This window comes from Dermatophagoides farinae, chromosome 8, assembly GCF_024713945.1.
Source record: "Dermatophagoides farinae isolate YC_2012a chromosome 8, ASM2471394v1, whole genome shotgun sequence".
Classification (NCBI taxonomy): domain Eukaryota; kingdom Metazoa; phylum Arthropoda; class Arachnida; order Sarcoptiformes; family Pyroglyphidae; genus Dermatophagoides; species Dermatophagoides farinae.
In genome coordinates this window covers 1050553-1078523 of record NC_134684.1, presented here as the reverse complement: position 1 = coordinate 1078523, position 27971 = coordinate 1050553, and the positions used below count along the sequence as shown (strand labels likewise).

The 27971-nt window shown below is 31.5% G+C and overlaps 9 protein-coding genes across 10 annotated transcripts; 6 read left to right on the top strand and 3 right to left on the bottom strand.

The window, feature by feature from the left end:
- Window positions 1-3: 3 nt before the first annotated feature.
- pds5 (cohesin associated factor B pds5) lies at window positions 4-6214 on the bottom strand. Of its 2 annotated transcripts, none has more exons than XM_047058920.2 (10): window positions 5800-6214; window positions 5457-5539; window positions 5087-5385; window positions 3373-5013; window positions 3060-3300; window positions 2532-2993; window positions 1881-2459; window positions 1407-1816; window positions 707-1332; window positions 4-637 (listed from the first exon to the last, which is right to left on the bottom strand). In XM_047058920.2, the coding sequence occupies exons 1-10, from the start codon at window positions 5895-5897 to the stop codon at window positions 466-468; spliced, it is 4611 nt and encodes a 1536-aa protein (XP_046914876.2). In that variant the 5' UTR covers window positions 5898-6214; the 3' UTR covers window positions 4-465. The 2 variants fall into 2 exon arrangements, with proteins under 2 accessions (XP_046914876.2, XP_075589532.1); XM_075733417.1 differs by having other exon boundaries at window positions 2526-2993; window positions 5800-6158.
- A 354-nt stretch (window positions 6215-6568) lies between these two features.
- LOC124496258 (small nuclear ribonucleoprotein G) lies at window positions 6569-7090 on the top strand. The gene is made up of 2 exons (XM_047059763.2): window positions 6569-6735; window positions 6801-7090. Exons 1-2 carry the CDS (start codon window positions 6681-6683, stop codon window positions 6974-6976), a joined length of 231 nt encoding a protein of 76 aa, XP_046915719.1. The 5' UTR covers window positions 6569-6680; the 3' UTR covers window positions 6977-7090.
- Window positions 7040-7999, top strand: LOC124496257 (protein O-mannose kinase). The gene has a single exon (XM_047059762.2). The coding sequence runs from the start codon at window positions 7040-7042 to the stop codon at window positions 7964-7966; it is 927 nt and encodes a 308-aa protein (XP_046915718.2). The 3' UTR covers window positions 7967-7999.
- Window positions 8000-10937: 2938 nt separating this feature from the next.
- Window positions 10938-13767, top strand: LOC124496285 (uncharacterized). Its single transcript, XM_075733552.1, has 7 exons — window positions 10938-11061; window positions 11213-12101; window positions 12206-12476; window positions 12563-12687; window positions 12728-13111; window positions 13171-13468; window positions 13514-13767. The coding sequence occupies exons 2-7, from the start codon at window positions 11668-11670 to the stop codon at window positions 13628-13630; spliced, it is 1629 nt and encodes a 542-aa protein (XP_075589667.1). The 5' UTR covers window positions 10938-11061; window positions 11213-11667; the 3' UTR covers window positions 13631-13767.
- Window positions 13768-13803: 36 nt separating this feature from the next.
- On the top strand, window positions 13804-14707 carry LOC124495749 (uncharacterized). The gene is made up of 3 exons (XM_075733553.1): window positions 13804-13939; window positions 14003-14167; window positions 14242-14707. Exons 1-3 carry the CDS (start codon window positions 13920-13922, stop codon window positions 14702-14704), a joined length of 648 nt encoding a protein of 215 aa, XP_075589668.1. The 5' UTR covers window positions 13804-13919; the 3' UTR covers window positions 14705-14707.
- Window positions 14708-14942: 235 nt separating this feature from the next.
- On the top strand, window positions 14943-19059 carry Esyt2 (extended synaptotagmin-like protein 2). The gene is given in 8 exon segments (XM_075733551.1): window positions 14943-15962; window positions 16018-16185; window positions 16253-16312; window positions 16314-17539; window positions 17572-17721; window positions 17790-18053; window positions 18132-18272; window positions 18347-19059. Coding segments are annotated over 8 exon segments (2532 nt in total). The 5' UTR covers window positions 14943-15635; the 3' UTR covers window positions 18543-19059.
- On the bottom strand, window positions 18274-19640 carry LOC124495447 (ATP synthase subunit C lysine N-methyltransferase). The gene is made up of 4 exons (XM_047058828.2): window positions 19314-19640; window positions 19187-19242; window positions 19034-19115; window positions 18274-18826 (listed from the first exon to the last, which is right to left on the bottom strand). Exons 1-4 carry the CDS (start codon window positions 19635-19637, stop codon window positions 18569-18571), a joined length of 720 nt encoding a protein of 239 aa, XP_046914784.2. The 5' UTR covers window positions 19638-19640; the 3' UTR covers window positions 18274-18568.
- Window positions 19641-21111: 1471 nt separating this feature from the next.
- Window positions 21112-24205, top strand: LOC124496321 (uncharacterized). Its single transcript, XM_075733188.1, has 8 exons — window positions 21112-21210; window positions 21380-22088; window positions 22184-22307; window positions 22376-22502; window positions 22591-22789; window positions 22863-23311; window positions 23394-23564; window positions 23626-24205. Exons 2-8 carry the CDS (start codon window positions 21526-21528, stop codon window positions 23799-23801), a joined length of 1809 nt encoding a protein of 602 aa, XP_075589303.1. The 5' UTR covers window positions 21112-21210; window positions 21380-21525; the 3' UTR covers window positions 23802-24205.
- Window positions 24022-27903, bottom strand: LOC124496310 (uncharacterized). The gene is made up of 7 exons (XM_047059822.2): window positions 27723-27903; window positions 27605-27647; window positions 26895-27123; window positions 26600-26697; window positions 26226-26518; window positions 25133-26133; window positions 24022-24999 (listed from the first exon to the last, which is right to left on the bottom strand). The coding sequence occupies exons 1-7, from the start codon at window positions 27792-27794 to the stop codon at window positions 24366-24368; spliced, it is 2370 nt and encodes a 789-aa protein (XP_046915778.2). The 5' UTR covers window positions 27795-27903; the 3' UTR covers window positions 24022-24365.
- Window positions 27904-27971: the final 68 nt, after the last annotated feature.

Sequence of the window (27971 nt, the reverse complement as noted above, 5' to 3'; positions counted from 1 at the left end):
GAATCATTACGGAAATTTACGATTTTATCAAATAAAAATAGATAAATAAATTAATAGATAAAATAATAGATGTGCAATAATTTGTTTTTTTTTTGTATTGGTCAAATGAAATTTGTATTCATATATATAGTTCCATAATAAATGGTATATATATTCATTCATTTTTTTTTCCAGATGGTAAAAAAAAACTCGATGATTATAAATTGATCAACATTAATGACTTGAAAACAGAGCAAAAATGTATTTATATATATAGAGTGATGGTGGTGGTGTGTGGATGAATAATAATGAAAAGAATTTTACGAATTAATTTGGCTGCTGATTCCATCATATATGATTAGGAAAAGTTTGTTGTTGTTGTTGCTACCAATAATCAATTTTTTTTTGCTATAAAAAAATTAATGGATGATTCAATGATGATGATGTTGATGATGACTTATATTTCGGAGTACAATTTGTTTGTGGTTATTTTTTACCAACCAAACGGCCACTTGTACGTGTTGTATGTCGAGTAGCAATAGGAGTTGATGTTGCTTGAGGCATTGGTGTATTAACACTTGATTTTGTCGCAACGGTCATGGAAGATGAAGATAATTCAGCTGATTCAAGTTCAGGAGATGGTGATCGACGAGGTGATCTATATGATGATAAAAAATAATAAAATAAAATATATGTTCATCATTCAATTTTTGTGACATCAACTTACTTGTGAGCTATACGAGCTGATTTACGTGGTGGTGATCCATCGCGATTTGATGGTGATGATGCTGCTGCTGCTACTTGGCTGGTGGCGGTATCTGTTTTATTCACTGCCATAGTTGATGAGGTTGTTGGTTTCGATGGCGGCCGACCACGGCCACGTTTTTGACCAAAAGTGGCGGCAGAATCAGCATTAGATTCAGAATTTCGATTAATTTCTTGTTGTTGGTCATCATCACCATCATCGAAATCATATTCCGATTTTTCATTATTCAATGTTTGTTCAGTTGTCTGATCTTTTTCATTATCATCATTAGCATCATTGTTGTTGGTCGTTTCGTTATTATCATCATCATTATCATCATTATTATTAACTGCATTACTTGTTGATGGTGCAGATTGATTGGAATCATTTTCATTATCTGAACACATTACAATCTGTTGTTTTCGTGTTCTAGCACCAGTCGTATTTGATTGTTGTTGTTGTATCAATGAATTATTGGAATTATCATTTTGATCGACCAAACTTGAATCATCGATAAGATTATCATTATTTATTGAATGTTGTTGTTGCTGTTGTTGTTGTTGATTCTTCGTTTGTTTACCACTTTTTTTATTTTTACCAGCATTTGACTAATTTGGAAATTAATATAATCAACAAAAAGTTAAAATAGCATAAAACAATTCATCATGATTTTCATTCATACCTGTGAAAATGATTTCGTTATACGGCCCAACATTTCTGTTTCAAGGCCACAACGTTTCGGTGGTTGAAATTGCATTTCAACCGGTAGATAATTTTTAGTTACATTAACAGCGTTTGACGATGCTGTAAAATATTTTCCAGGTAAACTAGGTGGTACAGGAAATTCTTTGAGCAAAAAATTTTGCGTTTTACATATGACTAGGCCCATAGCCAAATCAGATACTGAATAAATTTTATGATTGACAATAGTGGCCATTTTAACAATGTTGGGATCATTATTCGATGTTTTCATCTGTGATGCAGTCACACGATCTACACATTGTTTGATATTTTCAAATGTTTTCTTGAAAAATGAAAACGAATAAAGTTCATTTTTCAATACCAATGGTTCCAAGATAAACCAAAGACATTCTGTTTCAAACGATAATTAAATAAATTTTAAAAAAAATGAATCAAAGCAAATTCATTGACTAACCTTTAATTTTTTCCAATTGATCAATATCATCATGCTGAGTGTAGAATGGCATATTAGCCAATAGATGTATGACAAATGGCATGACACATTCCGGTACAACACTTTTCAGATTTGGTGTCATTCGTGTTTTGACGATATCACGCCGTTTGATCATATTTAAATGTATAAAGGTTTTCATTTTATTCCTGTATGCATTATTTTCAAACATGCCACCTAATGAAAAATAGGCCAAAAATTCCAATCCCAAATTCAACGACATAAGGCTTTTGTTCAATTTGCTTAGGAACTTTTCGCGGACAAATTCTTGTGAATCAAGTAAAACCGTTGCCAAACAATGCCATTGATGAACGGACATTATATCCAATGTTGATGATTTTTGGAAAACGGGTTCATTATTCGATGATACTGATGAATGAGCATCATTAGAGGCAATCTTTATCATGGCCAATGCAGCGGTAAGTTTAAGAAATGCCTTCTCCAGAACAGTACCGGCATGGTCATTTTCATTCAAATCACCATCAGTTTTAATGATTGTCTTTAACAATTGAAAAGCATTGGATGCAGCTTTCTGATAGGTACCTATGATTCGAAATTTTTTTTTTAGAAATTGTCTTTTTTCATCATTAAAAATAATTTATATAATACACTTACTGTTTGCTTCGGCTTGACTCTCTTGTATAACCAAAATGGAATTCAATTTCAATCCAAAAATCCATCGAACCAATAATTTGATACCTTCATGTTTAGCTTTCACTTCATCGCTTAGAAATTCATAGATTGTATTCAGATCATTACTATGTTCTTTTTCGTTTTCAGATTTTTGTAATGTTTCAATTTCCAATTGTGTACGTATATCTTTGAGTAATAATCCTTGTACAATGAATTTCTGTACAATTGAACGTAACATTTTCGGAAAAAATAAATGGCCACCATTCACAGCAATCATACCGAGTGCAACCAAATGGAAACGAAAATATGGTGTAGATTCTAATGAGAGGCCAGCTTCTTTAATTTTATCGATAATATCGCCATAGATTTTAATCTTTTCATTGTCATCCAATATGATGGCATTCAAACATTTGATGGCATATTTTGCCTGTTTTGTTGTCGAGGCTGTATAAGAATATTTTAACATTATAAAAAAAAGTCCACATGTTGAATTTCTTTTAAAATACTTACCATTAAGAATAAATTTATCAATCAAACGTGTGACAAAATCTTCATTTTCTGCCCACCAAGGAATGATTGTATTTTCCATTGTATCGGAATCAGAAAAAGCTGTTGAACCGATATTGGTCAAAATTTGTAAAACAATTTCTGCAACTTCAGGATAACCGCCACATTGCCATAAAAATGGCAATAGATAAGTATTGAATATATCACGACCACAGAATAAAGGAGGAAAAACGACTGATAAAATCTAAAAATGACCAAGAGAAAAAAATCCAAAGAATTAGATAAACAACAACAAAATAAACAGAAACAAACTCACTTCAATAAGTTGTAATCCACGAATAGCCGAATTATGCAGACCCATTTGACCATCCAATTCTCCGTCACCAATCAATGAATCGGAAACATAGTTGAATATCATCAACAGTCCTTGATGATCAATCATGATCGGTGCAATACGTTCCATTAATTGTTTGATAATCATATAGAATGAATTAGTCTGAACGGGAAATCCAAGCGATTTGAGTATCTCACGGACGGAATTTTCGATTGTCGCTGATGATGCTGGCGGTACATATTTTCCATCTTCAGTCAATTGTACAAATGAAGCCGATGTAACGATCATGTTCATGTGTTGTTTAGCTGTAATGTTTGTTTCAAGATTCTGACATAATTTATTTATATATTCTTCTGCTTTGACAGGTTCGGTAAGATTTTTGGCTACCAATGCAACTTTTTGTTTCAATATCATATCTTTATCTTCAATTTTTTCTGTTCGACATATGATGTCCATTACATCTTTCATTTGACGACGAACAGCCTGTTGTTGACGAAGTAGTTCATTGAATGCACGTGCAGCACGAACATCAATAGAACAATAAAACATGTACAATGCTTTCATTCGTTGTGAAAGATTCAATGAAAATGGTACCAAACAAGTGTGTACAATTCTTTCGACCAATAATTTATCTTCCAATTGTGCTTGATAATAATTGTGCATACATTTATTCTTGATCCAGCTCAACATTCGTAATGAAGCCTGAGCAGCTTCAGTAGATTCAGGATCTGTTTGATTAGCAACAGCAGCCGATGTGGATAGATGATAATTATATTGTTTATATAGCTGTGCCATGCCCAACAAAGCTTCACGACGAATTTTAAATTTTTTATCCAAAGTACGTTCTTTGACAAAACCAAGTAAATCTTCATTGATATTATCAATGCTTTTTTTTCCTGCACTAACAATGGCCATGACTACTTCATAGCGAACATTTTCATCAGTATCATGTTGTCGTTGTTTCAATTGTTCAGTTATATCTTGTCGTAATTCTTTATGATTAACAAGAAAATGCATAGAGTATTGACAGCAACGAACCCGTACGGAAACACTGATATCTCGAAAACGTCCAAGAAATTGTTTCCAAGCTTCAGGAAATTTTTGAGCCAAATCAGAATTTCGGTCAGAGAATAATCGGGCCAAAAGTTTAGTGTATTCACAACGTTCTTTTTCTTCATTTGTTTTCAATTTGAATTCAATATGTGGCAAAAGACCTTTGACAATATTTGGACAGATTTGATTTAATTCATAAATTAAATCACATATCTGTGATACTTCAATCGAATTTGAATTGGATTTATTCTTACGGAATTTTTGTTTCAATTCATTCATTTCTTCGTCATCATTTTCACCGTCTGAAACATTACCGTTTTCGTTCCAACCACGTGTAATGGCTTTGGAAAAAAATGACGATATATATGGTTCCAATGTACTACTGGTTTTATCAAGAATTTGTGATGCTAACCAATATGCTTGTTTGTTGGCCGATTTTTTCGGATCAATAATTTGCATCAATATAATTTGCAATAATTTCGACGATACTGTATCCGATTCAATTATCAATGGTTTCAATACGTCTAGCATGAAATTTTTCACTTTTTCACTATGATTTTCATTGACAATCTATACAATTGAAATGTATTTTTTTTTCATTAAATTTGTGATTTTTTTTTATATTTGTAAATCAAAAACTTACCTTGAACATTAGTGAAAATAATTCACAGAAAATTTGTTGTGAATCTTCCAATTCGATACATATGTTGAATGATTTAACCCAGGCAAGATTTTCGAGAAGATAGAAATAACGTTTAAATGTAGCATCTTTTGGATCCTGTAATCCTTTCAATTGTTGAATGAAAAACATGAATATTCTTTTGATTATATCGGCTCGATCATATGGAGCATTCGGTGCAAACACTCGAAATACATCAGCAATGGAACAGGCAACCAACAATCGAACATCACGAGATGGATGTTCAAGAAAAAAGTCAGTGGCTGTAAAAATAATTATGGTCATCATTATGAAAAAAAAATATAAAATCAAAAAAATCTAAAATGAACATTACCCAGATATAATGCCAATGGAATGTAGATTTTATTATTCTCTTCCTGTGACATCTGTTGAAATGCCATGGCAATATCCTTGAGCCTTGATTTAAAATTAAAATTAAAAAAAAAAAATGCAGAATTAAAATTTCCAAAATTATGAACCCCGATAAGAATAAAGAGATGGCGCCATTTAGTTTGAATCAAAGCGGTGAATATACAAATCGATTGAATGTAACGAACAGAAACAAAAAAATGAAAATTTTCCACCACAACAAAATTCCATCAATCCAATCAATGAGCCAATCATGATCGTGTATGTATCTTATATACGAAATCAATAACAATTAAATTTAAACTTACCTTCGAATAAGATCATCGGTAGCTAATTCTTCGGTAATCTCACGACATCCCGAAGGATATTTGATGTCCGATGTACTACTACGTAATGCGGCTGACATTGTGTTCTGTAAATAATCGTAATCGTGTCAGATATATATATATTCCGTTACGAGTATATCTGAAGAGAATAATTTTGATATTTGATGATTTTCAAATAAAAATCTGAATTAATTTTATCAATAGATCTTGATCCATTAATTTCTATAATGTGGAATACACACACACAAAAAATGTTTTACTTTTTTTTCTAATAAAACTCAAACTTTGTGCACATATACAACGACGATTTTTTACGAGTGCTAAAATAAAAAAAAAAGAAAGATCAATTGTAAATGGTGTTATTTTAATAGCCGCTATGAGGCGCTGTTTTTTACGTGAAAAAAAACTGTACGAACTCTTGTGTGTGTGCGAGTGTGAGTGGGCAAAAAAAAAAAAAAAAAATAAAAACGTTATTGCTCGAATTATTTGCACAACAGAGTGCGCTACTTATGCTGATGGCAAAAATTAATCAAAAAAAAAATTTTATTTCAAATTTTTTTTTTGATTCATTTTTTTAACATTTCTTTCAAAAAATTAAAAATGACAAGAAATCTTTATCTTTAAGGGAATGGATTTTTTTTTATGCACAGAATTGGAGATTTTAATTTTTTAATTTTCGATAATCGTAGCCATTTTTTTTTTTGATTCGTCATTTATGAACAACCTGTTTTCGAGTTTTACCACACACACACAGACACACACAACACACACACGAACACGCTATTGTTCTATTCAAGTTGCTTTTTTTTCGGGATTTTGGTTCTATTTTTTTCGGATAACTCAAATTTGTAAAATTTAAAAAAATGAGCAAAGCACATCCACCTGAACTTAAAAAATATATGGACAAACGATTATCATGTAAGTAGTTTTTTTTTATCTTTTTTGATTTTTTTGTTTTCTATTTGACAAATTTTTATTCATAGTGAAACTGAACGGTAATCGTCAAGTGACCGGCATTCTTCGTGGTTTCGATCCATTTATGAATCTAGTTATTGATGAAGCAGTAGAGATTAATAAACGAAATCAGCAGATACCAATCGGTATGGTTGTCATACGTGGAAATGCAGTAGTATTACTTGAATCTCTTGATCGTATTTGATTGTGAAATTCATTCATTCATTTTTTTTTTGTTTCTGTAAATTCATTGTAAACATCGCTTTTCATGGCATTAAAATTTTTCACATTTTCTTGTTTGGTCATCTTGATCATCTTATTTTATGTTGTAAATTTTCAATTCAAAACAAAATGTTCGACTGGACAATTTCGTTTATATAATGGCTGTTATTCATATCTTGATTGTAATGATGTCAAACAAATGAATCCAATTCGTATTCTTGCCAGAGGAACAGTGAAAAATGTTTGGCTTGTAGAATGGAATCATCAACCATTGGTCATGTCTACATTGACAATGTCCGTGTATAAAGAAGATTTTCAAGCAAATGTCGAAAATCTGTTACGATTTCGAATGAACAAAAATCCATTTATAATTGAATTAATTGGCAATTGTGGACAATCAATATTCACTCCATATTATCCACTTGGTGATATGAATAATTTACGGCGAATTTTAGCCATACGAAAATCAAATTTCAACAATCGTCTATTGTATTGTATTGAATATGTAAAAATTTTACAATTTTTACATCAAAATTCTATGGTCATGTGTGATTCAAATGATTTGACTAAAACATTATCACAATATCTAATAACCGATGATGATGATGATGATGATCGATTGATTATTATGAATGATCTGGATGCTTTACCAAACACTAATCATGGACCAATTAAATGTGGACATCGACCTATTGTTGGTGATTTTGTTGCACCAGAACAACGTTATCCAAACACTTATGATGATGGTTATGATCATAAAACGGATATTTGGAAAGTGCCAGATGTTTGTCATTGGATCATTAAAGACGATGATGATGATGATGATCAATTACGGAAATTGAAAATCACATTGTTTCAGCAACGATTACTTGATTGGATACATCAAAAATGTAAATCACCAAAATCGATCGAACGTCCAGAAGCAATGGAGATTGTAAAATTTTATAAATTTATTCTTTCACTGTCCAAATGAATGTAATAATAATTTTATAATTTTATAATAATAATAATATTTGGTGTGTGTGTGTTTGTTCTGTGTGAATTGTTGGGGTGAAGTTATCTGTATTCTAAATTTTCCAAATGAATGAAATTCCAAAAAAAAAAAAATTCAAAAAAAAAAAAAAAAAACTTTTAGCTAAAATGTAAATTACCGATACTTATCAATGGTCCGGAAGCAAAATTGTAGCAGAGCGTGGTTTCAATCCACGTGTTTGTCATTGGATTATCAAAGAATCAAAGAATCATTGATTCAGCAGCAATTACTTGCTTGGATCCATCAAAAATGTAAATTACCGATACCTATCAAACGACCGGAAGCAAAAATGTAGCAGAGCGTGGTTTCGATCCACGACCTCTGTGTTTATAAGAGAAAAAGAAAGAATCTTTGATTCAACGAACACTTCCGGATCCTAAGGGTCAAAAAATCAACGTCAAAAATGCAAAAATAGCAGAGCGTGGTTTCGATCCACGGACCTCTGGGTATCAATGGAAGAAAGATAGAAAGAACCGAAGAATCGAAGAAACATCGACTCAACGACCACTTCCGGATTTATGGGCCCAGCACGCTTCCGCTGCGCCACTCTGCTCGCTTATAGTGAAATCCAGAAAAATCGAGTTTTGCATAGCATCATGTCTAAATTTAAATCTATTCGACGAAAAAAGATATCGATCCAAAACAGCGAAAGTCAAAAATAGCGAAAGACAAAAAGAGCGAAAGACAAAAATAGCGAATGAAAATTATACGAAAAGAGCATTAAAAGAAATATTCGATGATAATATCACTAAAAAATGTAACAGTATGAAATAGCCAAAGAATCAACTGATTCAACGAATACTTCACAGAATCCTATGGGCCCAGCACGCTTCCGCTGCGCCACTCTGCTCACTTGTTACAAATCATGGATAAACCGACTTTTAAATAAAATCATCTAAATTTAAATCTAATCAACAAAAAAAAGATATCAATCCAAAATAGCGAAAGACAAAAATAGCGAAAACCGAAATTCTGAATGCGACCTTTACGTTGATTAAAAACAACGGTTGCTGACATTAATGTTGATTCTACATATTCGAAAATTGAAAAATCATATTTACAGAATCATTTTTTATTTTTTCTTGACGCTGTGATAATTTAGAAAAATGATGACAATGAAAAAAAAATCAAAATTTACACCTTAGAATTGTTTCAAGTTGTTCCAATGTCAGCTCATGGTCAGACGTAAGCCTGCTTCAAATTCCACCGGTAGTATTTTGAAAGCGCTTTTGATACAATGCTCTCTTCCGATTCTGGAGCATTCACGACCAATTAACTCAGCTGCAACTTTTCTAATTTCGCTAAACGTTTCTCTTACGTTTCCAGTCCATGAAATTTCATAAAATTTTTGCTTCAATTTCGCAATCGATTTAGTCGATGTTCCATCATGAAACAAAATAAGCTTTCTAAACATCCCATAGATCTTGACTTCTTAAGACACATTTGATCTCAAACATCCATCTAGATTCTAGAATATGTCGAGTCGGTTAAGATGCAAGAAGTAGTGTGCGTAGAATCTTGTGAGCCCATAACCTGATAAATTACAAGTCGCAAGGAAGCACAAGTACAAATAAATAAAAATAAAGTACACAAGTATAAAACAAAAGGACATTAACCATAATAGAAAGGGAATCTAAGTAAAATTTATGCTTTTTTGTTCGAAAAGAAGTTCGAAAAAAACGTTCTCACACTCACTCATTTATTACATGCAAAATTAGCGAAAATTTAATTAAAAAAATAAAAAAACTCAGCAAATTCTATTCTATTTGCCGTATTAAGTTTCGAAAATTGATTTAAGGTTTATCTATGAAGATTTAAACTTTAAATCAGTAATATTCTGGAAACGATATCATCAAAAGTGTTGAGTTGTTGAAATGATTAATTGATCAAGTTAATTATAAATATATAGAACAAGAAGTCAATGAATTATTATTATTAAAAAGCCTTCTAAATTGTTTATTCATCTATTCTTTTATTTGTGAATTCTAAAAGGTAAATGGGCTCTGTAACGCAAGAACTGACTGACATTACTATTTTAAACGATTCTAATTTTCATCGTTGGGCTATGGAAATAGAATTGACCATGAAAGGAAAAAATTTATGGAAATACGTTGTGAACAATAACATCAACGACGCAGAAGATCCAAGTAAATTCATGGCCATGGCGTTTATAGTAAGAACGGTCGATGAAACAAATTTTCATCGAATTTCTGGTTGCAATTCAGCTAAGCAAATGATGGATAAATTAATATAATTTCATAGAGGGTGCTCAAGTAAATCAACTGAAAGTTTATTGCAAAAATTTTACGAGATATCTTGGTCCGAAGATATAGAAGCAATATTCAGTCAAGTACGAAGAATTAATGATGAACTAAAAGCTAGAGGAGTATTAAAAACAAGCTCAGAGCTATGTTCAAAAATTCTGTCGATTTTACCAGCTAAATTTAATGATGAAGTTAAATGTAGTGTGTTAAAACTACACAAAGATGATAACCGGAAAAGACATAACATTAGAGCAACTGGAATCGTTAGTCAGAAGTGTTCATAAAATGCAAAAATCAAACGATTCAGACAGTATGCAGAATGTGTTAGCTCTCTATAGCTAAGAAGAAGAAAGAAAAAGAGAAAATTAGATGCTTTGGTTGCCAGAAAATTGGTCATTATCGTTATAATTGTCCAGATTAGGAATAAAGACAAGTCAAGTAATTTGTCAAATAAAGATGATAAAGCAAAACCGAAGATACAGCTAGGAATGGTTATCAGTATTCTTTTATTTATGAATTCTAAAAAAAAGAAATTATCATTCATGTTAAATCATGATAATATCAGTAAAAAAAAATTCATCGAAAATGTAAATCCAAATCGATTCATGTGGTTTAGACATGTAGAAATAGTTGCCAAATGACAAAGGTTTCGATTGAGTTTTTGTGTGTGTGTGTGTGGTGTGTTTTTGATTTTATTGTTCGAGAAGAGAGCACGCCAACTGCACATTTTATTTTCAGCGGTAATGTGAATATATTATTATAATAATTAAGGTAAGTCACTTTTTTTATCATCATTAAAAAAAAGATTCAAATTAAAAAAAATATATAATCAAAAATAATAATTCGATTACCTAATCATTATGATTTTTGTTTTAAATTTCACAAAAAACCAATATTGTGTGTGTGGTGTCTACGTAATTAGAAAGCCTATTATATTAAGATAATATAGAGCAAAGTGAAAATATTAATGACTGAAAATCGATAGCAAAAGAAAGAAAGAAAAAATCTCTTGAAGTAAAAAATGTTTTTCACCACCACTAAATGTGTAAAGAAATTCATTCAATTCAATTCGGGTAAAGAATATTTCCTATTTACAGAATATTCGAAGAATATTCGATGCACGTTTTATTTAATGTGATAATGATGACTACTATGAATGAAGATTCGATCCATTGGTGGGGTATGGTCGCATCCAATTAAAAAAAACGACCAAATCAAATTAAAAAAATTTTTTTTTCTTAATAAAAATCAATCATAAACAAAAATCTCTTATTATCTTCTATATATACTCTATATACTTTTGACAAATAAAAAGAACGAAAATATTCTTTCAGAGACCAAAAAGAAGAAGAAAAAGAATAACCAATAAACAACAACATGGCTTCATATGATGATGATGAAGAATATTCTAATGATGGTGGTGGTGGTGGTGGCAGTAGAAATGGTAATACGAAAAATGATGATCAATCATTTATTATGGATGACGATGTTCCAAGCGATATTGAAAATGAATCCGATGATTATCAAAGCAGAAATGATGACGATGATGATAATGAAGAGGAGATGGAAGAAATAGAAAATGCTGATGATGGTCAAAGTGATGATAATGAAGAAGAAATCGTCAATAATGATGATCGCAGAAAACGTAAACAGCAGCAGCAACAACAATCATCATCAAAATCGGATTCTCAATCAAAAAAAGTGGAAAATTCATCATCATCATCATCAACAACAACGAAAAATAATGACAGTAAAAAGAAATCATCATCGTCATCATCAACAACAAATCGAAATAATGTTCGAAGAAAAAGGTGAATTTCTACTAAAAAGATATATAATTTGTCTTTCAAAAAAAATATAAAGAAAACAATACAATTTTTACCTAATTAATACGATTCGATTCGATTGTCAACAGCCCAGCACGTGATCCAAAACCACGTTCGAAAAAAGTTGATCTCGCCAAAACACGTTATCTATGGGTAAGTGGCGTGCCAGTAGGCACAAAATCCACCCACTTGGAAGAGATATTCTCCAAACATGGAAAAGTATTGGCCATCAAAATAATACGTGGCAACAACAATTCATTACTTGGTTTTGTCAAATTGGAATCACATGATCAAGCGCAACGATGTCTGGATAAATTGAACAAAACGGATTTTCGTGGAAGCAAAATTGAATTGTTCAAAGTAAATTCATATAATTTGATCATCGTTCATCAATGAAAAACAAACAAAAAAAAATCTGCTTCTCTTCTATTGATATATTTTTATAGGAACGGCCAGATGATAAGGATAGTGATGGTAAAAAACTCGAAAAAATAGGCTTCAGAGATTCTCGAAAATATATAGCGAAAACCACCAATACCAAAACGGCCACCTACTTCATCTTTTCGACCAAATACACGTGGTGGTTCATTTCATCGTCCTCAACATCGAACCTCATTACCATCAAAATTGAGACGGACACCACCCATACGATTATCATCATCAGGTAGCCATCATCATGATAGACGAAACAATGAACGAGATGGAGGATCATCACGTTTGGATCGTGAAAGACAAAAATTGAAAATGGAACGTTTACGTTTTGAACAAGAAAAAGCAGAATATTTTAAAATTGAACAGAAATCAAGATTTGAATTCGAACGTGGTGGTGGTGGTGGTAGCAGTGCTATTGTTGGTGATTTAAGATCTGAAGATAAAACAGGCCCACCACACCGGATTCGTTCGATGATCAAACGTAATGTGGGAGGAGGATCCTTCGATGATGGAAGCCCATTTATGCATCATGAAGAGAAACGTTATGATGATTATAATAATAGGTATGTCATTGAAAAAAAAATTTTTTTTGTTTCCAATTATTAACTTTTTGAAATTACAGACGCGAATTTAATTCAATTCGTAGGTATGATTCTCGAGAAAGTCCAATGGAACGAAAAATGAATCCACGATCATCATTTGGTTCGATTACTGGTGGTCGTAATAGCTATGATACTGGCAGCCGACCTGATCATCGATATTCTGATTTGGGCAATAAAAGCTGGCAACCATCACTGGATTCATGGATGACAACTGGTTTGTCAAGCAGTATCGGCGCCGATAATCGTGGATGGAATTCTTCCACTGGTTATGATCATCATACAACACCACGGATATTATCAAGCAGTATCGGTGGTGGTCATCATACAACACCACGGATATTATCAAGCAGTATCGGTGGTGGTACCAGTGGATCGATGTCATCATCGCGGCTAAATCATTCTTCTGACATGAATCCACGTGGCCATGGTGGTGGTGGTGGTGGCGGCGGCGGTTATTATAATAATAATCGTAGATATTAAGATTGCAAGAAATTGACATATTCAATGATTTTTTTTTTTTTTTTGGTTTTCCCCATCATCCCACTCTCATTCATTTTATTAATAATCATTTATGGTTTATTTTTTCTTTCTAAAATAAAATTTGATTCACTTTGAAATAGTGGTTCTTCTTCATAAAATAGCCACAGATATTGATATCATCGAAATGAAATGTAATTTTCACACCTCATTAATAGTGTCGCCACCTGGTGTATTCGAATTTACATGTTTGTCCATGTGATTAAGGTGTTCAAAAGAACTTGATCTCGAAATGGAAGAATTGAATATCAGGTAAAATAATTGAAATTTTATTTTTAAACCTAAACATTAAACCATATCACCATTTTATGACAGTGAAAAAATTGAATTATATAAATTACTGGTAGCCAATGGATTCGAATCGATTGACGAAGAACGTCTAGCTCAATCTCCATTGGCCGATTATGGTGTAGAAAAAATTGAAAAAATATTGAACAACTATCGAAAGTCAACCGATTCGGCTGGTTGTTTAGGCGATTCGTAAGTAAAAAAAAATGTAAAGCCATTTTGAATTTTATGACTTGGTATTATTCAATTTTTTATCATTATGATAGGATTTCCAATCTGTTGAATTTGAAACAACATTATAAATGTGAATTTTTCAACACAACATTCGCTGACATCATGATGATGAAAGCCAAATCATTTGATGACAATGACAATGAATATGCTCATGTTTATCGTTTCATTGCACAATTGCTCCGTGGTCAGCTTGCTGATCTATCCGAATTGAATGAAAAATCCATGAACATAATGTTGACATTAATCAGAGAAATGCAATTATTGGTCAATTCATTCGATAGCAATCGATTGCTTGTATCTGAATCGGATGAACAACAACAGCAAGAAAATGTGAAAGAAAAACAAACACTTGAAACATTGAAATCAATGTTTAAATTTCAACGAATATCTGAATTCATGAATCCATTGAATATATCGGCCGAAACGAATGATCGATTATTACAGCTATTATTAGATGCCGAAACCAAACGACGAGAATCAACGAAAAAAACATAAAAATAATCATCATAATCATCATCATAATTAATTAATGTATATAATCAATCAAAGATGATAATTATAACTGATTTAAAAAAAATAACAATTTCAAGATTCGAATCATTTGATTCGATAAATTAATTTAAAAGTACCATTCAAATAGATGATGATTCATGTGTGGTATATTTTTATAAGGATAAAGCAATAGCATCAGATTATTATTATTTGCATCTAATAAGTGGATTTTGCTCATGTAACTACGCACACACACACACACCTTATTTGCATTAAATTAACCTAAAGAATTTCCCACCTGATCACGAATCATATTCGAATAATTATTTGATATTTTATTTGATATTCAATCAAAAAAAAAAAGAAAAAAAAATCAATCAGGTATGACCTATGCATTTTTTTTCACAACAAATTGATATCGAACAAACAAAAAAGAGAATCATAGGAATCATGCATTGTATTGTATAATGTGTGTTATGTGTGTCCAACGGATATATGTCGGAAAAAAACCGAATCGTTTTTTATATACAAATTTTTCTGGTGATTGACGACGAACAAACAAACGATATATCATCATCATCATCATCAACATTTCTATGTCTTTAGAATTGTGTGTATGCGTGTTTTGGGATATTTTTGTTTTTTTTTGTCAACATTTATTTTGTATATTTGTCGGTGTGTGTGTGTTTGAGAAGAAAGACGAGCAACTCCAAATCATCATTTTGGATATTAAATAGTGAAATAATAGACAATCCTAAATTATAGTACAGTGCATATAGATGATTTAAAATTGTTTTCTGGATCGATTGATTCGAATTTATTTGATCTTCATTCTGGCATTTACAGATTGTGCATTTAATTTAATTTTTGAACTTCAACAACAAATTAATCAATGTCTAATTGAAACACATTCAAATTTGTGATCTATGTGAAAATGACCGAAGAAAATACATCCGTTACCGTTTCTTCATCAACGAAACCGATTGAAAAAAATACTAATAAACAAGATGATGATGTTGATCTTATACCAATGGCCAAAAAATTTGGCAAATTATTTGGCTGCATGTTATTTGGCTATCTTATTGGCTATACAAATATGAGTACATGGTGGCTATCTGTGACGGCATTCATGTGGATCGTACGTGATAAGAATCGCCTTTTACAACAACGACGGCTACAATTTGAACGTGCGGTCGCTGCTGATGAAAAAAATATTGTAAAATATTCTGTACAAGATTTACCTGGCTGGGTCCTGTTTCCGGTAATTTATTTTTTTATCAATGTAAAATATGTTGAAAATTTCCATATGTATTTAGGACACGGAACGAGCCGAATGGATAAATCGAATATTCAAACAAATGTGGCCTTTTCTTGGTGAATATGTGAAAAATTTGCTGAAAAATAAAGTCGAACAAAACATTGATGATGTTATGCCTGATTATTGTAAAGGATTTCGTTTTGAAAAAATTGATCTTGGTACTGTGGTTAGTAGTAGTTAGTTTTTGTTTTTTTCTTTCATTCAATTAATGATTCATATTGTTTCGTTTTTAGCCATTGAGACTTGGCAGTGTTAAATGTTATGATGAAAATACATCTCGTGATGAAATCATTCCTTGATCTTGAACTAATATATGCAGGAAATTGTGATATTCAAGTACGAATAAAAGGCCTTAATGCTGGTATTAAAGATTTTCAGCTCTACGGTATTGTTCGTGTGGAAATGAAACCATTGATAAAAGATATGCCATTGATTGGCAGTGTATCGATTTATTTCCTCAAAAATCCGGTCATAGAATTCAATTTCACCAATGTTGCCGATGTACTTGATTTTCCTGGCCTTAGTGAATTTCTTCGTAATTCTATAAAAGAACAGATTGGTAAAATGATGGTTCTTCCGAATAAATTCGTCTGTCCATTGGTCAGTGATCTTAAAGGTCAATTGATTAGATTTACACAGCCACTGGGTGTTGTACGATTTGAAGTTATAGAAGCAAGACATTTGAAAAAAGCTGATGTTGGAATGCTTGGCCTTGGTAAAAGTGATCCATATGTGAACATTATTATCGGCAATCAAGAATATAAAACGGCAACCATTTATAATACAATCAATCCAAAATGGAGTTTCATCTGTGAAACATTAGCATTTTTTTCTACACAAAGTATCGATCTAGAAGTAATGGATGAAGATCAAGGAAGTAAAGATGATTTTCTTGGCCGTGTTTCATTTCCAATCGAAACAATAATGCAAGATGGTATGATTGATGCTTGGGTCAATCTAAAGGATACGAAAACCGGTAGAATCCATGTTCGAGCAACATGGTTTCGATTGGAACATTCGATGGAAAATCTTCACAATCAATTGAAAGAATGTCGTTTGCTTAAAACGGAATACGGTGATAATGTACAACAACATCCTTGTGGTTCAATTGCATGTCTTTTGATATATTTGGATAGTTTGAAAAATTTACCATCATTAGCAAAATCGATTGGTGAACCAAGTCCACAGGTTACATTTCGATTGAATAAACAGATTGAAAAAAGTATTGTGAAAACATTCACTGCCAATCCAGTGTGGGAAGAAAATTTCAATTTTCTTGTCGATCAATTTGATCCGGAAAATGAATTATATATCGAAATAACCGATACGAAAAGTAATAGAAAACTTGGTGATACAAGCATCAAAATGGAAACATTAACAAAATTAAAAAATATGACATACGATGAACCGTTGATTATTCGAACTCATAATTATAGTTTTGAATTACATGGTATATTTTCACTTTGGTTTCTGGCATCACCGACAACCAAACAGGCAAAAATGGTTTGTGATGAACTACCATCACCACCACCACCACCACAACAACAACAACGCAAAATGAAGAACCTACCAATACTATTCCAGCAATGGAAGATTTGGTGAAAGGAACAGTTGAACCTATTGCAAAGATTAGTGGCCTAAATTATGATGTTATGGATATTGGCCAACGACAGCTACAAAAACATTATAATCAACAACATGGGTAAGCGCTGTTGATTTTAATTGTGCATTGATGAAAATTTTCACGTTTTTTTTTCTTTTTCTTTTCAGGGCTGAAGATTTAAAAAATCTAGAATTTGCAGATATAATCAAACCGTTGATTCAACAACAAGAACAGCAACAACAAACTCAAAACAACAACAACAATTATTCATCAAACCACGAAGATTCAACAAGTTTGACATTTTCAACAACATCAAGTACATTGAGCTCATTACATTCAAATGCACCGATGCTCAAAATAACAATTAATAAATTAGATCAAAAAGATCATCATGATGAACCGAAATGGGAGATTATTGCCCATAAAGCTAGGTAATAATTGGTTTTTCATTGACAATGATTAGACATTTTTACATCATTCATTCATTCATTACAAAAAAAAAAACACAGGTATCTACCGAAAAAAGATGAAAGACCACCAGATTCATATGTGAAAATTTATACACAACCTGATCGATTTAAATCAAAACAAGATAAACGAAATAAATCCGTAACGATAAAAAATACCTGTAATCCAGTTTATGAAGAAAGGTTTTTTTTATTTATTTGCAAAAATTTTTATTTATAAACATTTTACATATAATTTTTTTTCTGTTTACATACAGATTTCTATTGGATCTTGATATTGAACTCGAATCAATCAAATTGGTTGTATTGAGCCGATCGGAAAGTTTGTTCAAAAAAAATAAATCAATCATTGGTCACGTTGAAATGTATTTTAGTGATTATTTGGATGCTAAACTTCCCATTACTAAATGGTTTGATCTTGAAATGGAACAGCAACATTCATCGGATGAATAATTGTTGTAATATAATCATTTGTTGAATTATTTTTTCATCATCATATTTTTATTATGAACCATGTGTGACGAATAATGTGATGGATAATATTTGTATAACCATACCTGATCGATACCGGTGCCGAATGTCATGTATGGATGCCAATTTGGTAATGGAAATCTACAAGCAATCAATGTTGTTGATCGTTGCCGTATATCACAATCATCACGTATTTTTTGTTCAATCAATGGCATCATACTTGGAACACCAAAGATAATGATTTTATCATAATCGGCCAAATTAACCTATTTTTTTTGTTTTGTTTTGAAATGAAAAAAAAACCACAATCAAGATTGATTTTTTGAGCTTTCATTTTTTTTGTTGTTGTTATTATTGTACTACTAGTCACACATTTGACATATGTTATATATTTTTTTCTCTTCTAAATTCTATTTCTTCACACATAAATCGGTTCATGTTTATTTTGATGATATAAAATTGAAAATTCTTACTTTGAATAAATTTTTACGTTGAAATGTAGCCAATTTGTGTACATTTTGACGATAGGCACAATATTTGGAATAAATAACCAGCCTGTATATTTAGATGGATTAGAAAAAAAATGCTTATTCTCATTGACCAATGACATTTAGAATAAAACTAACCATGGATTAAGCTCGACACCATATGAACGGAATCCTTGCTGTGCACATGCGATTACCTAAATGAATTATTGATGGAAATAAAAAAAAAACTTAAGAATCGATAGACAACTGGAAAAAACAAACTTACGATTCGGCCGTCACCACTACCCAGATCGATTAATTTTGTATCCGAATTACGGGACTGTTTTTGTTGTTGCTGTTGTTGTTCGAATGGCCGTCGATAATTGACGGCTTTCAAAACATTTTCTATTTGTTCTACAGTTGCCGGCACATAGGGAAGAACAATCTTACGAAATGCTGGTATTATAAATGGCAATGTAATGGTGACTAGACCAGTGGCTAAGCCGCCAAAAACACCGATACTTAACCAGGCGGCAAATTTACGTCTTTTATCCGGATTTCTTACGTCCACATCCATCGAATTTTTGTGGTCACATGTTAAAAAAAACATGATGATGAGAATTATTTATTTTTTTAAAAAACAAAATCAGAGTAATCAATAAATGACGTTATGAAAAAATTTTTTAATCGTGGCGGGAAATTTTTTTTTTCATTTGGTTCGGACAATCATTAAAAAAAAAACAAGAATCAATTACGAATCGATTATTACTGATAATAATGATAATCGATTCGTCTGTTTTTTTGAAATATTGATTTAATTTTCAATAATTTTTTCCAATAATCGATTTTTTTTTGAAGAAGAATATTTGAACAAAATGTATCTAAAAGAAAATAATGGTTTGAATCCAAACACACACACACAGCAGGTATGTATGTACAAGAAAGAATATTCTTAATGTACTAACCAAATCTTAATTATTATGTGGAATTTCTTTTATGTTAGTCTGTCTCTGTCTTGTTTCGAATGAAATTCAAATTTTTTTTATTGTTTTTTTTTTCGTACAAACACACACAGAATAACAACAACAGCAACCAGGCCAAGAACAAAAAAAAAACAAAACTAATTAACATTGGCCGTGATAGAGCGAACATTTTTTTTTTTATTTCGAAAGAAAAGAAAAATTTCAATTTGACAAAAATCGATTCGAAAAATGAGTTCCAAAATCAGCCATTGAATTTATTCTTCATTTTTTTTTCTTGTCATACGGTGTATCAGGGTGGGCGAATTCACGCGTGTTTTTGCATATATATACAGTAAAATATATATATGAAGTAGGAATCGATTGACGAATACAAAAAAAAAATATGAATTGAATTGAAATATAATCATCATTCTCGAACACAGAAGTATTGGATCGCGTGAAAATGTATTAAGTGTTGGTATTTTTCTTTTTTTTTTTTTGAAATCCAAAAAAAAATACAAGGCCAAATGACGACTTACACATAGCTATATAATCAAAAAAATGAATGAAAGAAACCAAAAAAAAAAAAAAAAAACAACAACAAAAGAAATGTACAAATTGACATAATTTTTTTTCCATTCCTGTAATTCAATTTGGTTGTGTGTGGTTGTTGTGTATGTTTCTTATAATAATTTTCTAGGTTGTTTTAGGTAAATTGGAATACCTGCTGCTGCTACTGTTGCAACAATGATGGAAAAAATATAACGACAGAATAAACGGACGTATATGAGGCTAAAACAACAACAACAACAACAAGAAAAAAATTAATGACTTTATGTTAGTAAATAATAATGGTAGCTATACATCGAAAAACTTGGAAATTAGAATATAGCAAAAGAAACGATATAATATGGAAAAAGAAAACCACCACCACCACCACCACCACCACTGTGTTATTCGAATATTGCACTAATATCCGAATAACTTCATGTGAAAACAGGAAACCATAGCGACCACCCCAATATGGTTGTTGTTTTGGATCATTCGTTAGAAAGAAAGAGAAAAAAAAATAACGATCGATTGATTGTTTGTTGTGCATAGTTTATATTCGATCCAAAGAAATTTTCATTTTATTCAATAACGGGCGTCTCGAAAAAAAAAAATAAGACAGTTGTCTATATGTTTGTGTGTGTGTGTGTGTGTATGTTTGAGTTGTGAATCGTAAATATTCGAAAAAATTTCATTAGTTTAAACAACACACATTGTCAATATCGAACGATTTTGGAAATTTTTTTTTGATTTCAAATTGAATTTTTTTTTTGTTCTTTTCAAATCGATCTCTATGCTCAATTTTGATTTCAAAATTGATTTATTGAATTTTCTTTTCAAGATAATTAATGGAATTCGTAAACGATTCAATATTATTATCATCATCATCATCGTCATCATCATTCATTACTCATCCATTGAAATATCATTGGAATACAATATTTCTTCTTATTATTAGAAATCCATGAACTTTTAATATAAATCCATATGGGCTGCGGTGTAAGTTCCGATCATTCGAATATTACCAATTCAACATCATCCACATCTTCAATGATAAACAACCACAGCAATAATAATATCAATGGAATTCACCATCATCATCATCAGCCGAATTATCATCATCGGCATAATAATTTTCGTAAACAACCAACGCAACAATCATCATTATCATCGCCTGTATCATCATCAGCAACGGCAGTTAGATCAAATTTAATTTCCAATGCTAATCGGACTAGTAGTGGTGGTGTTGGTGTTGGTGTTGGTGGAAGCATTGATGGTGATGGCAATAACGGTGATCGATTCATATTGAATTCATCTGATGATTCAACAACCAATGGTTCAGGTGATTGTATAGCCAACGGTGTTCCTATAGTCGATAAACGTAATGTATTACAATTGTTTAATAATCTGGAAAGTACAATACAAACTATGGAAGAAACGAAATGTTTTGAAAAATATCGTATTGCATCCGATGATGGTGAACAGGTGAAAGAATTGATACAGAATTTGAATGAAAAAAATGATGAAATGAATAATAATAATAATAATCTGTAAGTATTGAGAAGAAGAAAAAAGAAATATAAATAAATTTTATTCATTTATCAATGAAAAAAAAATTGCTCAATTGATTTTCATATATATACAGTTTAAACACAAATGAAACCAAATTAACAAATGAACATACATTTGGTGATATGATTGTCGATAATCTAAGTAGCCACAATCTATCACCAAAAGAAACATTTCTTATTGAATCATTTAATAAACAGGTAAATTTATTTTTTTAAATTGAAATTTTTTTATTTTGAATAATTTTTTTGTTTTGTTTGTGTCCAAGAAAATTAATGAGCTTAAAATCGAATTATTGGAAAAAGATTTAGATAATTATGAATCTGAATTGAAAGAATTACAAATACTTTGTGATCAATTACATGAATTATATCAACAACGTGACAATGTTTTAAGTATGTTGCTGTTGGAGATTTTTTTTTGTTCTTTATTTAATTATATAACTTATCTTTTCCATTGATTATTAAATTGATTGATTAATAGATCAAATATTCGAAGGCAATTATGGTAGTGAAAAAGAGATACAATTGGAAAAAGAATTGGATTCATTGATAGAAGAACGTCATTATATTGAAATAGCCAAGATTCGTTGGATCAATTCAGATAATTTAATTATAGATGCACTTAAATGTTTGGACATTGGTGTGGAAAAAATTCGTCAATTTCATCAAGTACCTGAAAAGTAATCATTGTAAATGATATTTTTTGCTGTTGAAAAATAATTAATTTGTTTTTTTTCTCTTTCATAACAACAGTGATTATGTTTTCCGTTATACTTGTATGAAAGAAGCACGAAACAGTCTCGTATTGGCTCATTATAATCTAATTTCATTGCACAATAATCTAAAAAATGTTCAATTACCACATTGTAAAATTGAAGATATTGATCATCTGGAAAAAGAATTGATAAAATTATTCAATGATCTAACAGCTGATCGATTAGAATCAATGATCAATTCATTAGAATTATTGAGAACCAAAATGGTAACACAACACAAATGGGTGAAAGAGGTATTGAACAAAACGATAAAAAGTGATCTATTGAACATAAGAGATAAATGTCGAAACAAAGCACATGAATTACGTTTCGAACGTGCCATGCTGATCAAACAGAAACAGGAACAATGGAATCATGAAGAAAATGGTGGTAGTTCGATGATAGCCGATACAATAATTAAAAATGAATCACCATTCGATTTGCGAGGCAAGCCATCGTTGATTAAAATTTTTATTTGTTCCATAATCTTACATATATGATTTGTATTTATTGTTTTGGACATTTTTAGTAGACAGTGGAGTGGATAGCGAGCTTGATGAATCAGTTATTGTTGATGATCAATACAATAGGATTCTAACATCGGCCAAAGATTCTATTCTATCCACCGATTTCAGTAACTCAACTCCATTATTACCGGGTGAAGAATTGGGACCTATGCCAAGTAACAAAGAAATTTTCGGTAAGGCTATTGACATATTTCATTCACAAATTAATTCTTATTCCTCATATTCCTCAAACAGGCAAAATTACACAAATTCATCAGAAACATCTTCGCGAGATGCAAGAATTTGAACAGAATCAATTGATGAATAAAGCACGAATGAGTCAAGGTTTGAAAGAAAAACTGGACGTAAGACGTTGCCGTCGGAATCGTATTGAGATGCATAAACGCCAATTGGAAGCTTTGCAAGAATAAAACACAGATAAACGTCCGAATTATTTTGGGTTATATAACGCCAAGAATGTGCCTTACATTGTCTTTTATAATTCCATAATAAGAAATATTCTTGAAGCGGTCAAAAAAAAGTTGTAAATAATACTATACAACCGTCTAAATTTCCACAAGTTTTTGCCATCCATCCAAACCTCTTTTACATTCGTTCTCACATTTTTTTTCGATAATCATGAATTGATTGAAAAAGCAATTTGTCTTTATTTTTTTAAAATAGCCAATAATAGAGTGGACACCACATAGACATTGGGCAGCTAGGTTGAACAATGTGAATACACTTTGACATGCTCGAACAAAAAATTTATGCTGAATTTTTTTCTTGTTAATGTTGAACCTGATCAAAATAAAAATCATATACATAGAAAAAAGGACAAGAGGAAAAAGATAGAGCCAATTAAACTAGCTGAATATATTTCCGTCATATGGTTCTGTGAAGAGTGTATTCACATCCCATGAGGAAAAAATTGTCATTGAAAATTAGATTGGAAATAAGAAATGAAAAAAATTCGAGCACAAATCCAAAACCGCTCAATAACGCCGATTATGCATCGGATATGATGTCGATATACCTGGTATGGGCATGACAGAATAATTATTCGAATATAGATCATTCATAGATGGAACTGGTCCAGGTGGCACCATCGATGGGCTCAATGAGTTAGCTGGTCCTACTGAATGTTGAGGCGGATGTTGTTGTGGTGGTTGTGGTGGGCCTTGACCATCAGCAAAAGCAGAACTTGGTGGTGCATTATTCCAACGATCATTAAGTGTTGATGTTGGCCATTGATTCGAAGCCATGTTTGGCCATCCTCCGCCTCCCCTAGATTGATCGTCCAAAGGAACACCAAACGGGTTCCGTTGTGATTGAGAGTGAGCAGGCATACCAATAAGCATATCACCTTTATCTCCACTACTACTATAACGATGGTGTTCAATATCGCCTACTCGTCGCATAGGAGAATCCATACGGTTATTTCGTGACAATTCTTTACGATCATCTCGATCACGATCATGATGATGATTGTTCCCATGGCTCGAAGAATGGCGACGATGGTTATTATGATTATTTTCATATGAATCATTCGAATCGTCATCATATCTGATAAGTTTACCAAAATCTCTTGATGGTGATGATTCACGATGGCGTGATGACGATTCAAATCTTTTGTATGATTATTTGCAGTCAACATTATTTCGATATGAGATCAAATCCAAATATGAGAATAAATATTAAAAGAATAAAAATTGAAAATTTTCGTACTTTTGAACAAACAAAGAAAAAAATCGAAAAATACCTGGATGATTGATCACGTGTAGTTGGTGGTGGCGCATTAAATGATCGAGATTGTCGTTTAATGGTTGCATTAGCAGCATTATATCTCCGTTGTCTAAAGAATTCAGGTGATTGAGATCGAGATACGCTACTATCACGATCTCGACTACGATTGAAACGTTTTGATTTAGATGATCTTATATTGGTTATAGGTGGCGGAGGAGATGCTGATGATGATGACATATATCGTTTAGTTCGCATTGATTCATGTTCAAATGGTGGTTCCACAGCAGCCACATGTTGCTTTCGTCGAGCCAATTCATCACATTCTTTACGGATTTTCTCTCGCTCCAATCGAATCAATTCAATTTTTTCTCGTTCCAAACGAAGTCGCTCTATCTGCAAACGTTCCGTTTCTTTTTGGAATCGAATCCTTTCCTGTCGTATGCGTTCAAGTTCTTGACGTTCACGCATCTCATTTGCTCGAGCGATTCGTTGTTGCTTACGAATGAATTCACGACTCAAAGGAATTGGTCGCCTAATCGGGTGTCGATTTCGGGGAGATCTAGACCTGGATCGACTTCGACGGTGACGATCTGAAGATGTTTTCTTATCATCCGTAGTCTTTCGGTTTTTATCATCTTTACTTTTTGAACTAGAATCATTCTTTTTAATACTTTTTGATGATGATGATGATTCTTTAGCAGTTTCTTTGGTCGATATTTTTTTCACATCTCCTTTTGATTTTACCGATGGTTTATTATTCTCATTTTTACTGTTTGAAGTCGAGCTTTTCTTTTTTTCACTTTCCTTGGATACCTTGGTGTTCGTTTTCTTATCGTCTGTCTTGGCTGTTTGTTTTGATACAGAATTTTTATCTTCTGCTTTTTTATTCTCTACCAATTTCGTTTTTTTGGGCGATTCTTTGGGCTTTGATGATTCTTCAGTGGCTACTGACTTTTTGTCTTTATTGCTGACATCATCTTTAGGCAATTTCATTGATAACATTTTCATTGGTGATATCTATATATGATCGTGGAAAATGTTAAAATTTAAATATGTAAAAAAATGCTGATTCCAATTTTATGCACGATTCCATCCAAGACAACACTCACTTTAGACAAGGTGATAAGCATTCCATTATGATTGGATTGATTAAGATTTTCTATGCATTTACTGGCTTCCAGTTCATTCTCAATGGTAACTAAGCCAAAATATTCGTCCGGAATCTTAGCGTATCGTATGATCTTGATATCCAAAATGTTAAATGATGGAGATTTTTGAAAAAATTCCACGAGATCCTGACTTTTCGTTTCTTCTTTGATACCACTCACAAAGATTTTTACCGATTTCGAAGCCGTCGATTCTTTTTTCTTCACTTCATTAGTCGATTCTTTTTTTAAGACAACTTCATTATCATCATCAAAAATTGAAATGATCAATATATTGTCTTAGGATTGCGTAAAGTAAAAAAAAAATATAAATTTACCTTCAGTACTTTTAGTAGAATTCTTTAAACCATTTTTAGGTGAAGATTTTTTGACATTACCGCCATTATTTTCATTTGAATTCATTGTTGTTGAGGAGCTATGAAATATTCAAGAACAATAATAAACCACATATGGATATTAGAAAGACGTCGAATGTATTAAAATTTATCGATGTTTGATATTATTCTTTTTTCGCAATGATTGTCATACAGATACACACACACCCACACCCACACACACGAAAATTTCGAACTAAGTACAATTTAAAAAATTTTCATCGGCACATTAACCAACCTCTTGTCATTTTTCGTTGGAGAAATAGAATCCATGGCCATTTCCAAATTAGATGATTTATTCGATTTTCTACCACCTCTACTGTTACGTTTATTAACATTGTTAGAATTCGAACTTTCCGATAATTCAATATTCGATAATCGTGTTTTTCCACTTCTAGTTAAAGGTTTTCCTTTTTTTTGTTTTTCGTCCATTTTCTTTACATTTGTTGTTACGCCATTTTCATTACCTATTATGATCGTCATCGTTATTAACATGAATAACCAAAGGATAAAGGTTCGTTGTTGTTGTTGTTGATTTTTTTTTTGAAGAAAACATTAGTTAGATTATTTTTTTCAATTGAAAATCAATATTTCAAAAAAAAGTTAATTATATAAATAATAAATTGAAAAATAGATTGAGATTGATTCGATCATTGTTTTTCATCAGATAATTCCATCCACATCAATACGGGTAACAATACAGGTCCAAATATAATCCTTTTATGTTATTGTCCATTTTTTTATCATCATCATCAAGTTTTTTTTGGTGATGATGACGAAATAAATGAGTTTTAATATTAAAAATGATCTATAAACACCTTTTCAGATATATTCTCAATCCCATCAGAAAATTGCATTAATCAAAAAATGTCCAAATTATTACATTCATTCAATTTAGTATTTCATGTCGACCAAGTTTTGTCAAAATCACCTTATTCAACAACATACCTTTATTATTGTTGCCCTTATCCTGGGAATCCACTTCTTCGTCCTTTATTTTCGATGATTTATAAATGGAAAAAAATGAAATCATAAAGACTATATATTTTATTTAAAAAAAACTTACTTCATTATCTATAAGTTCATCATCGACAGCATAATCAAAGGAAAGTAAATCGCTTGGAACAAAATTATCCATCTTGATTGTAGTGAAAAAAAAATCCACAAGAAAACAATGATAAATGGAATGAAATATAAACAAGCACACTAACTCTAAACAATACCGATGAACTCACACACACAAAATTCGAATGGGTCAGCTCGATAATAACAGCTATTTCGACATTAATAGTTTCGAAATGATTTGAATCAAAAT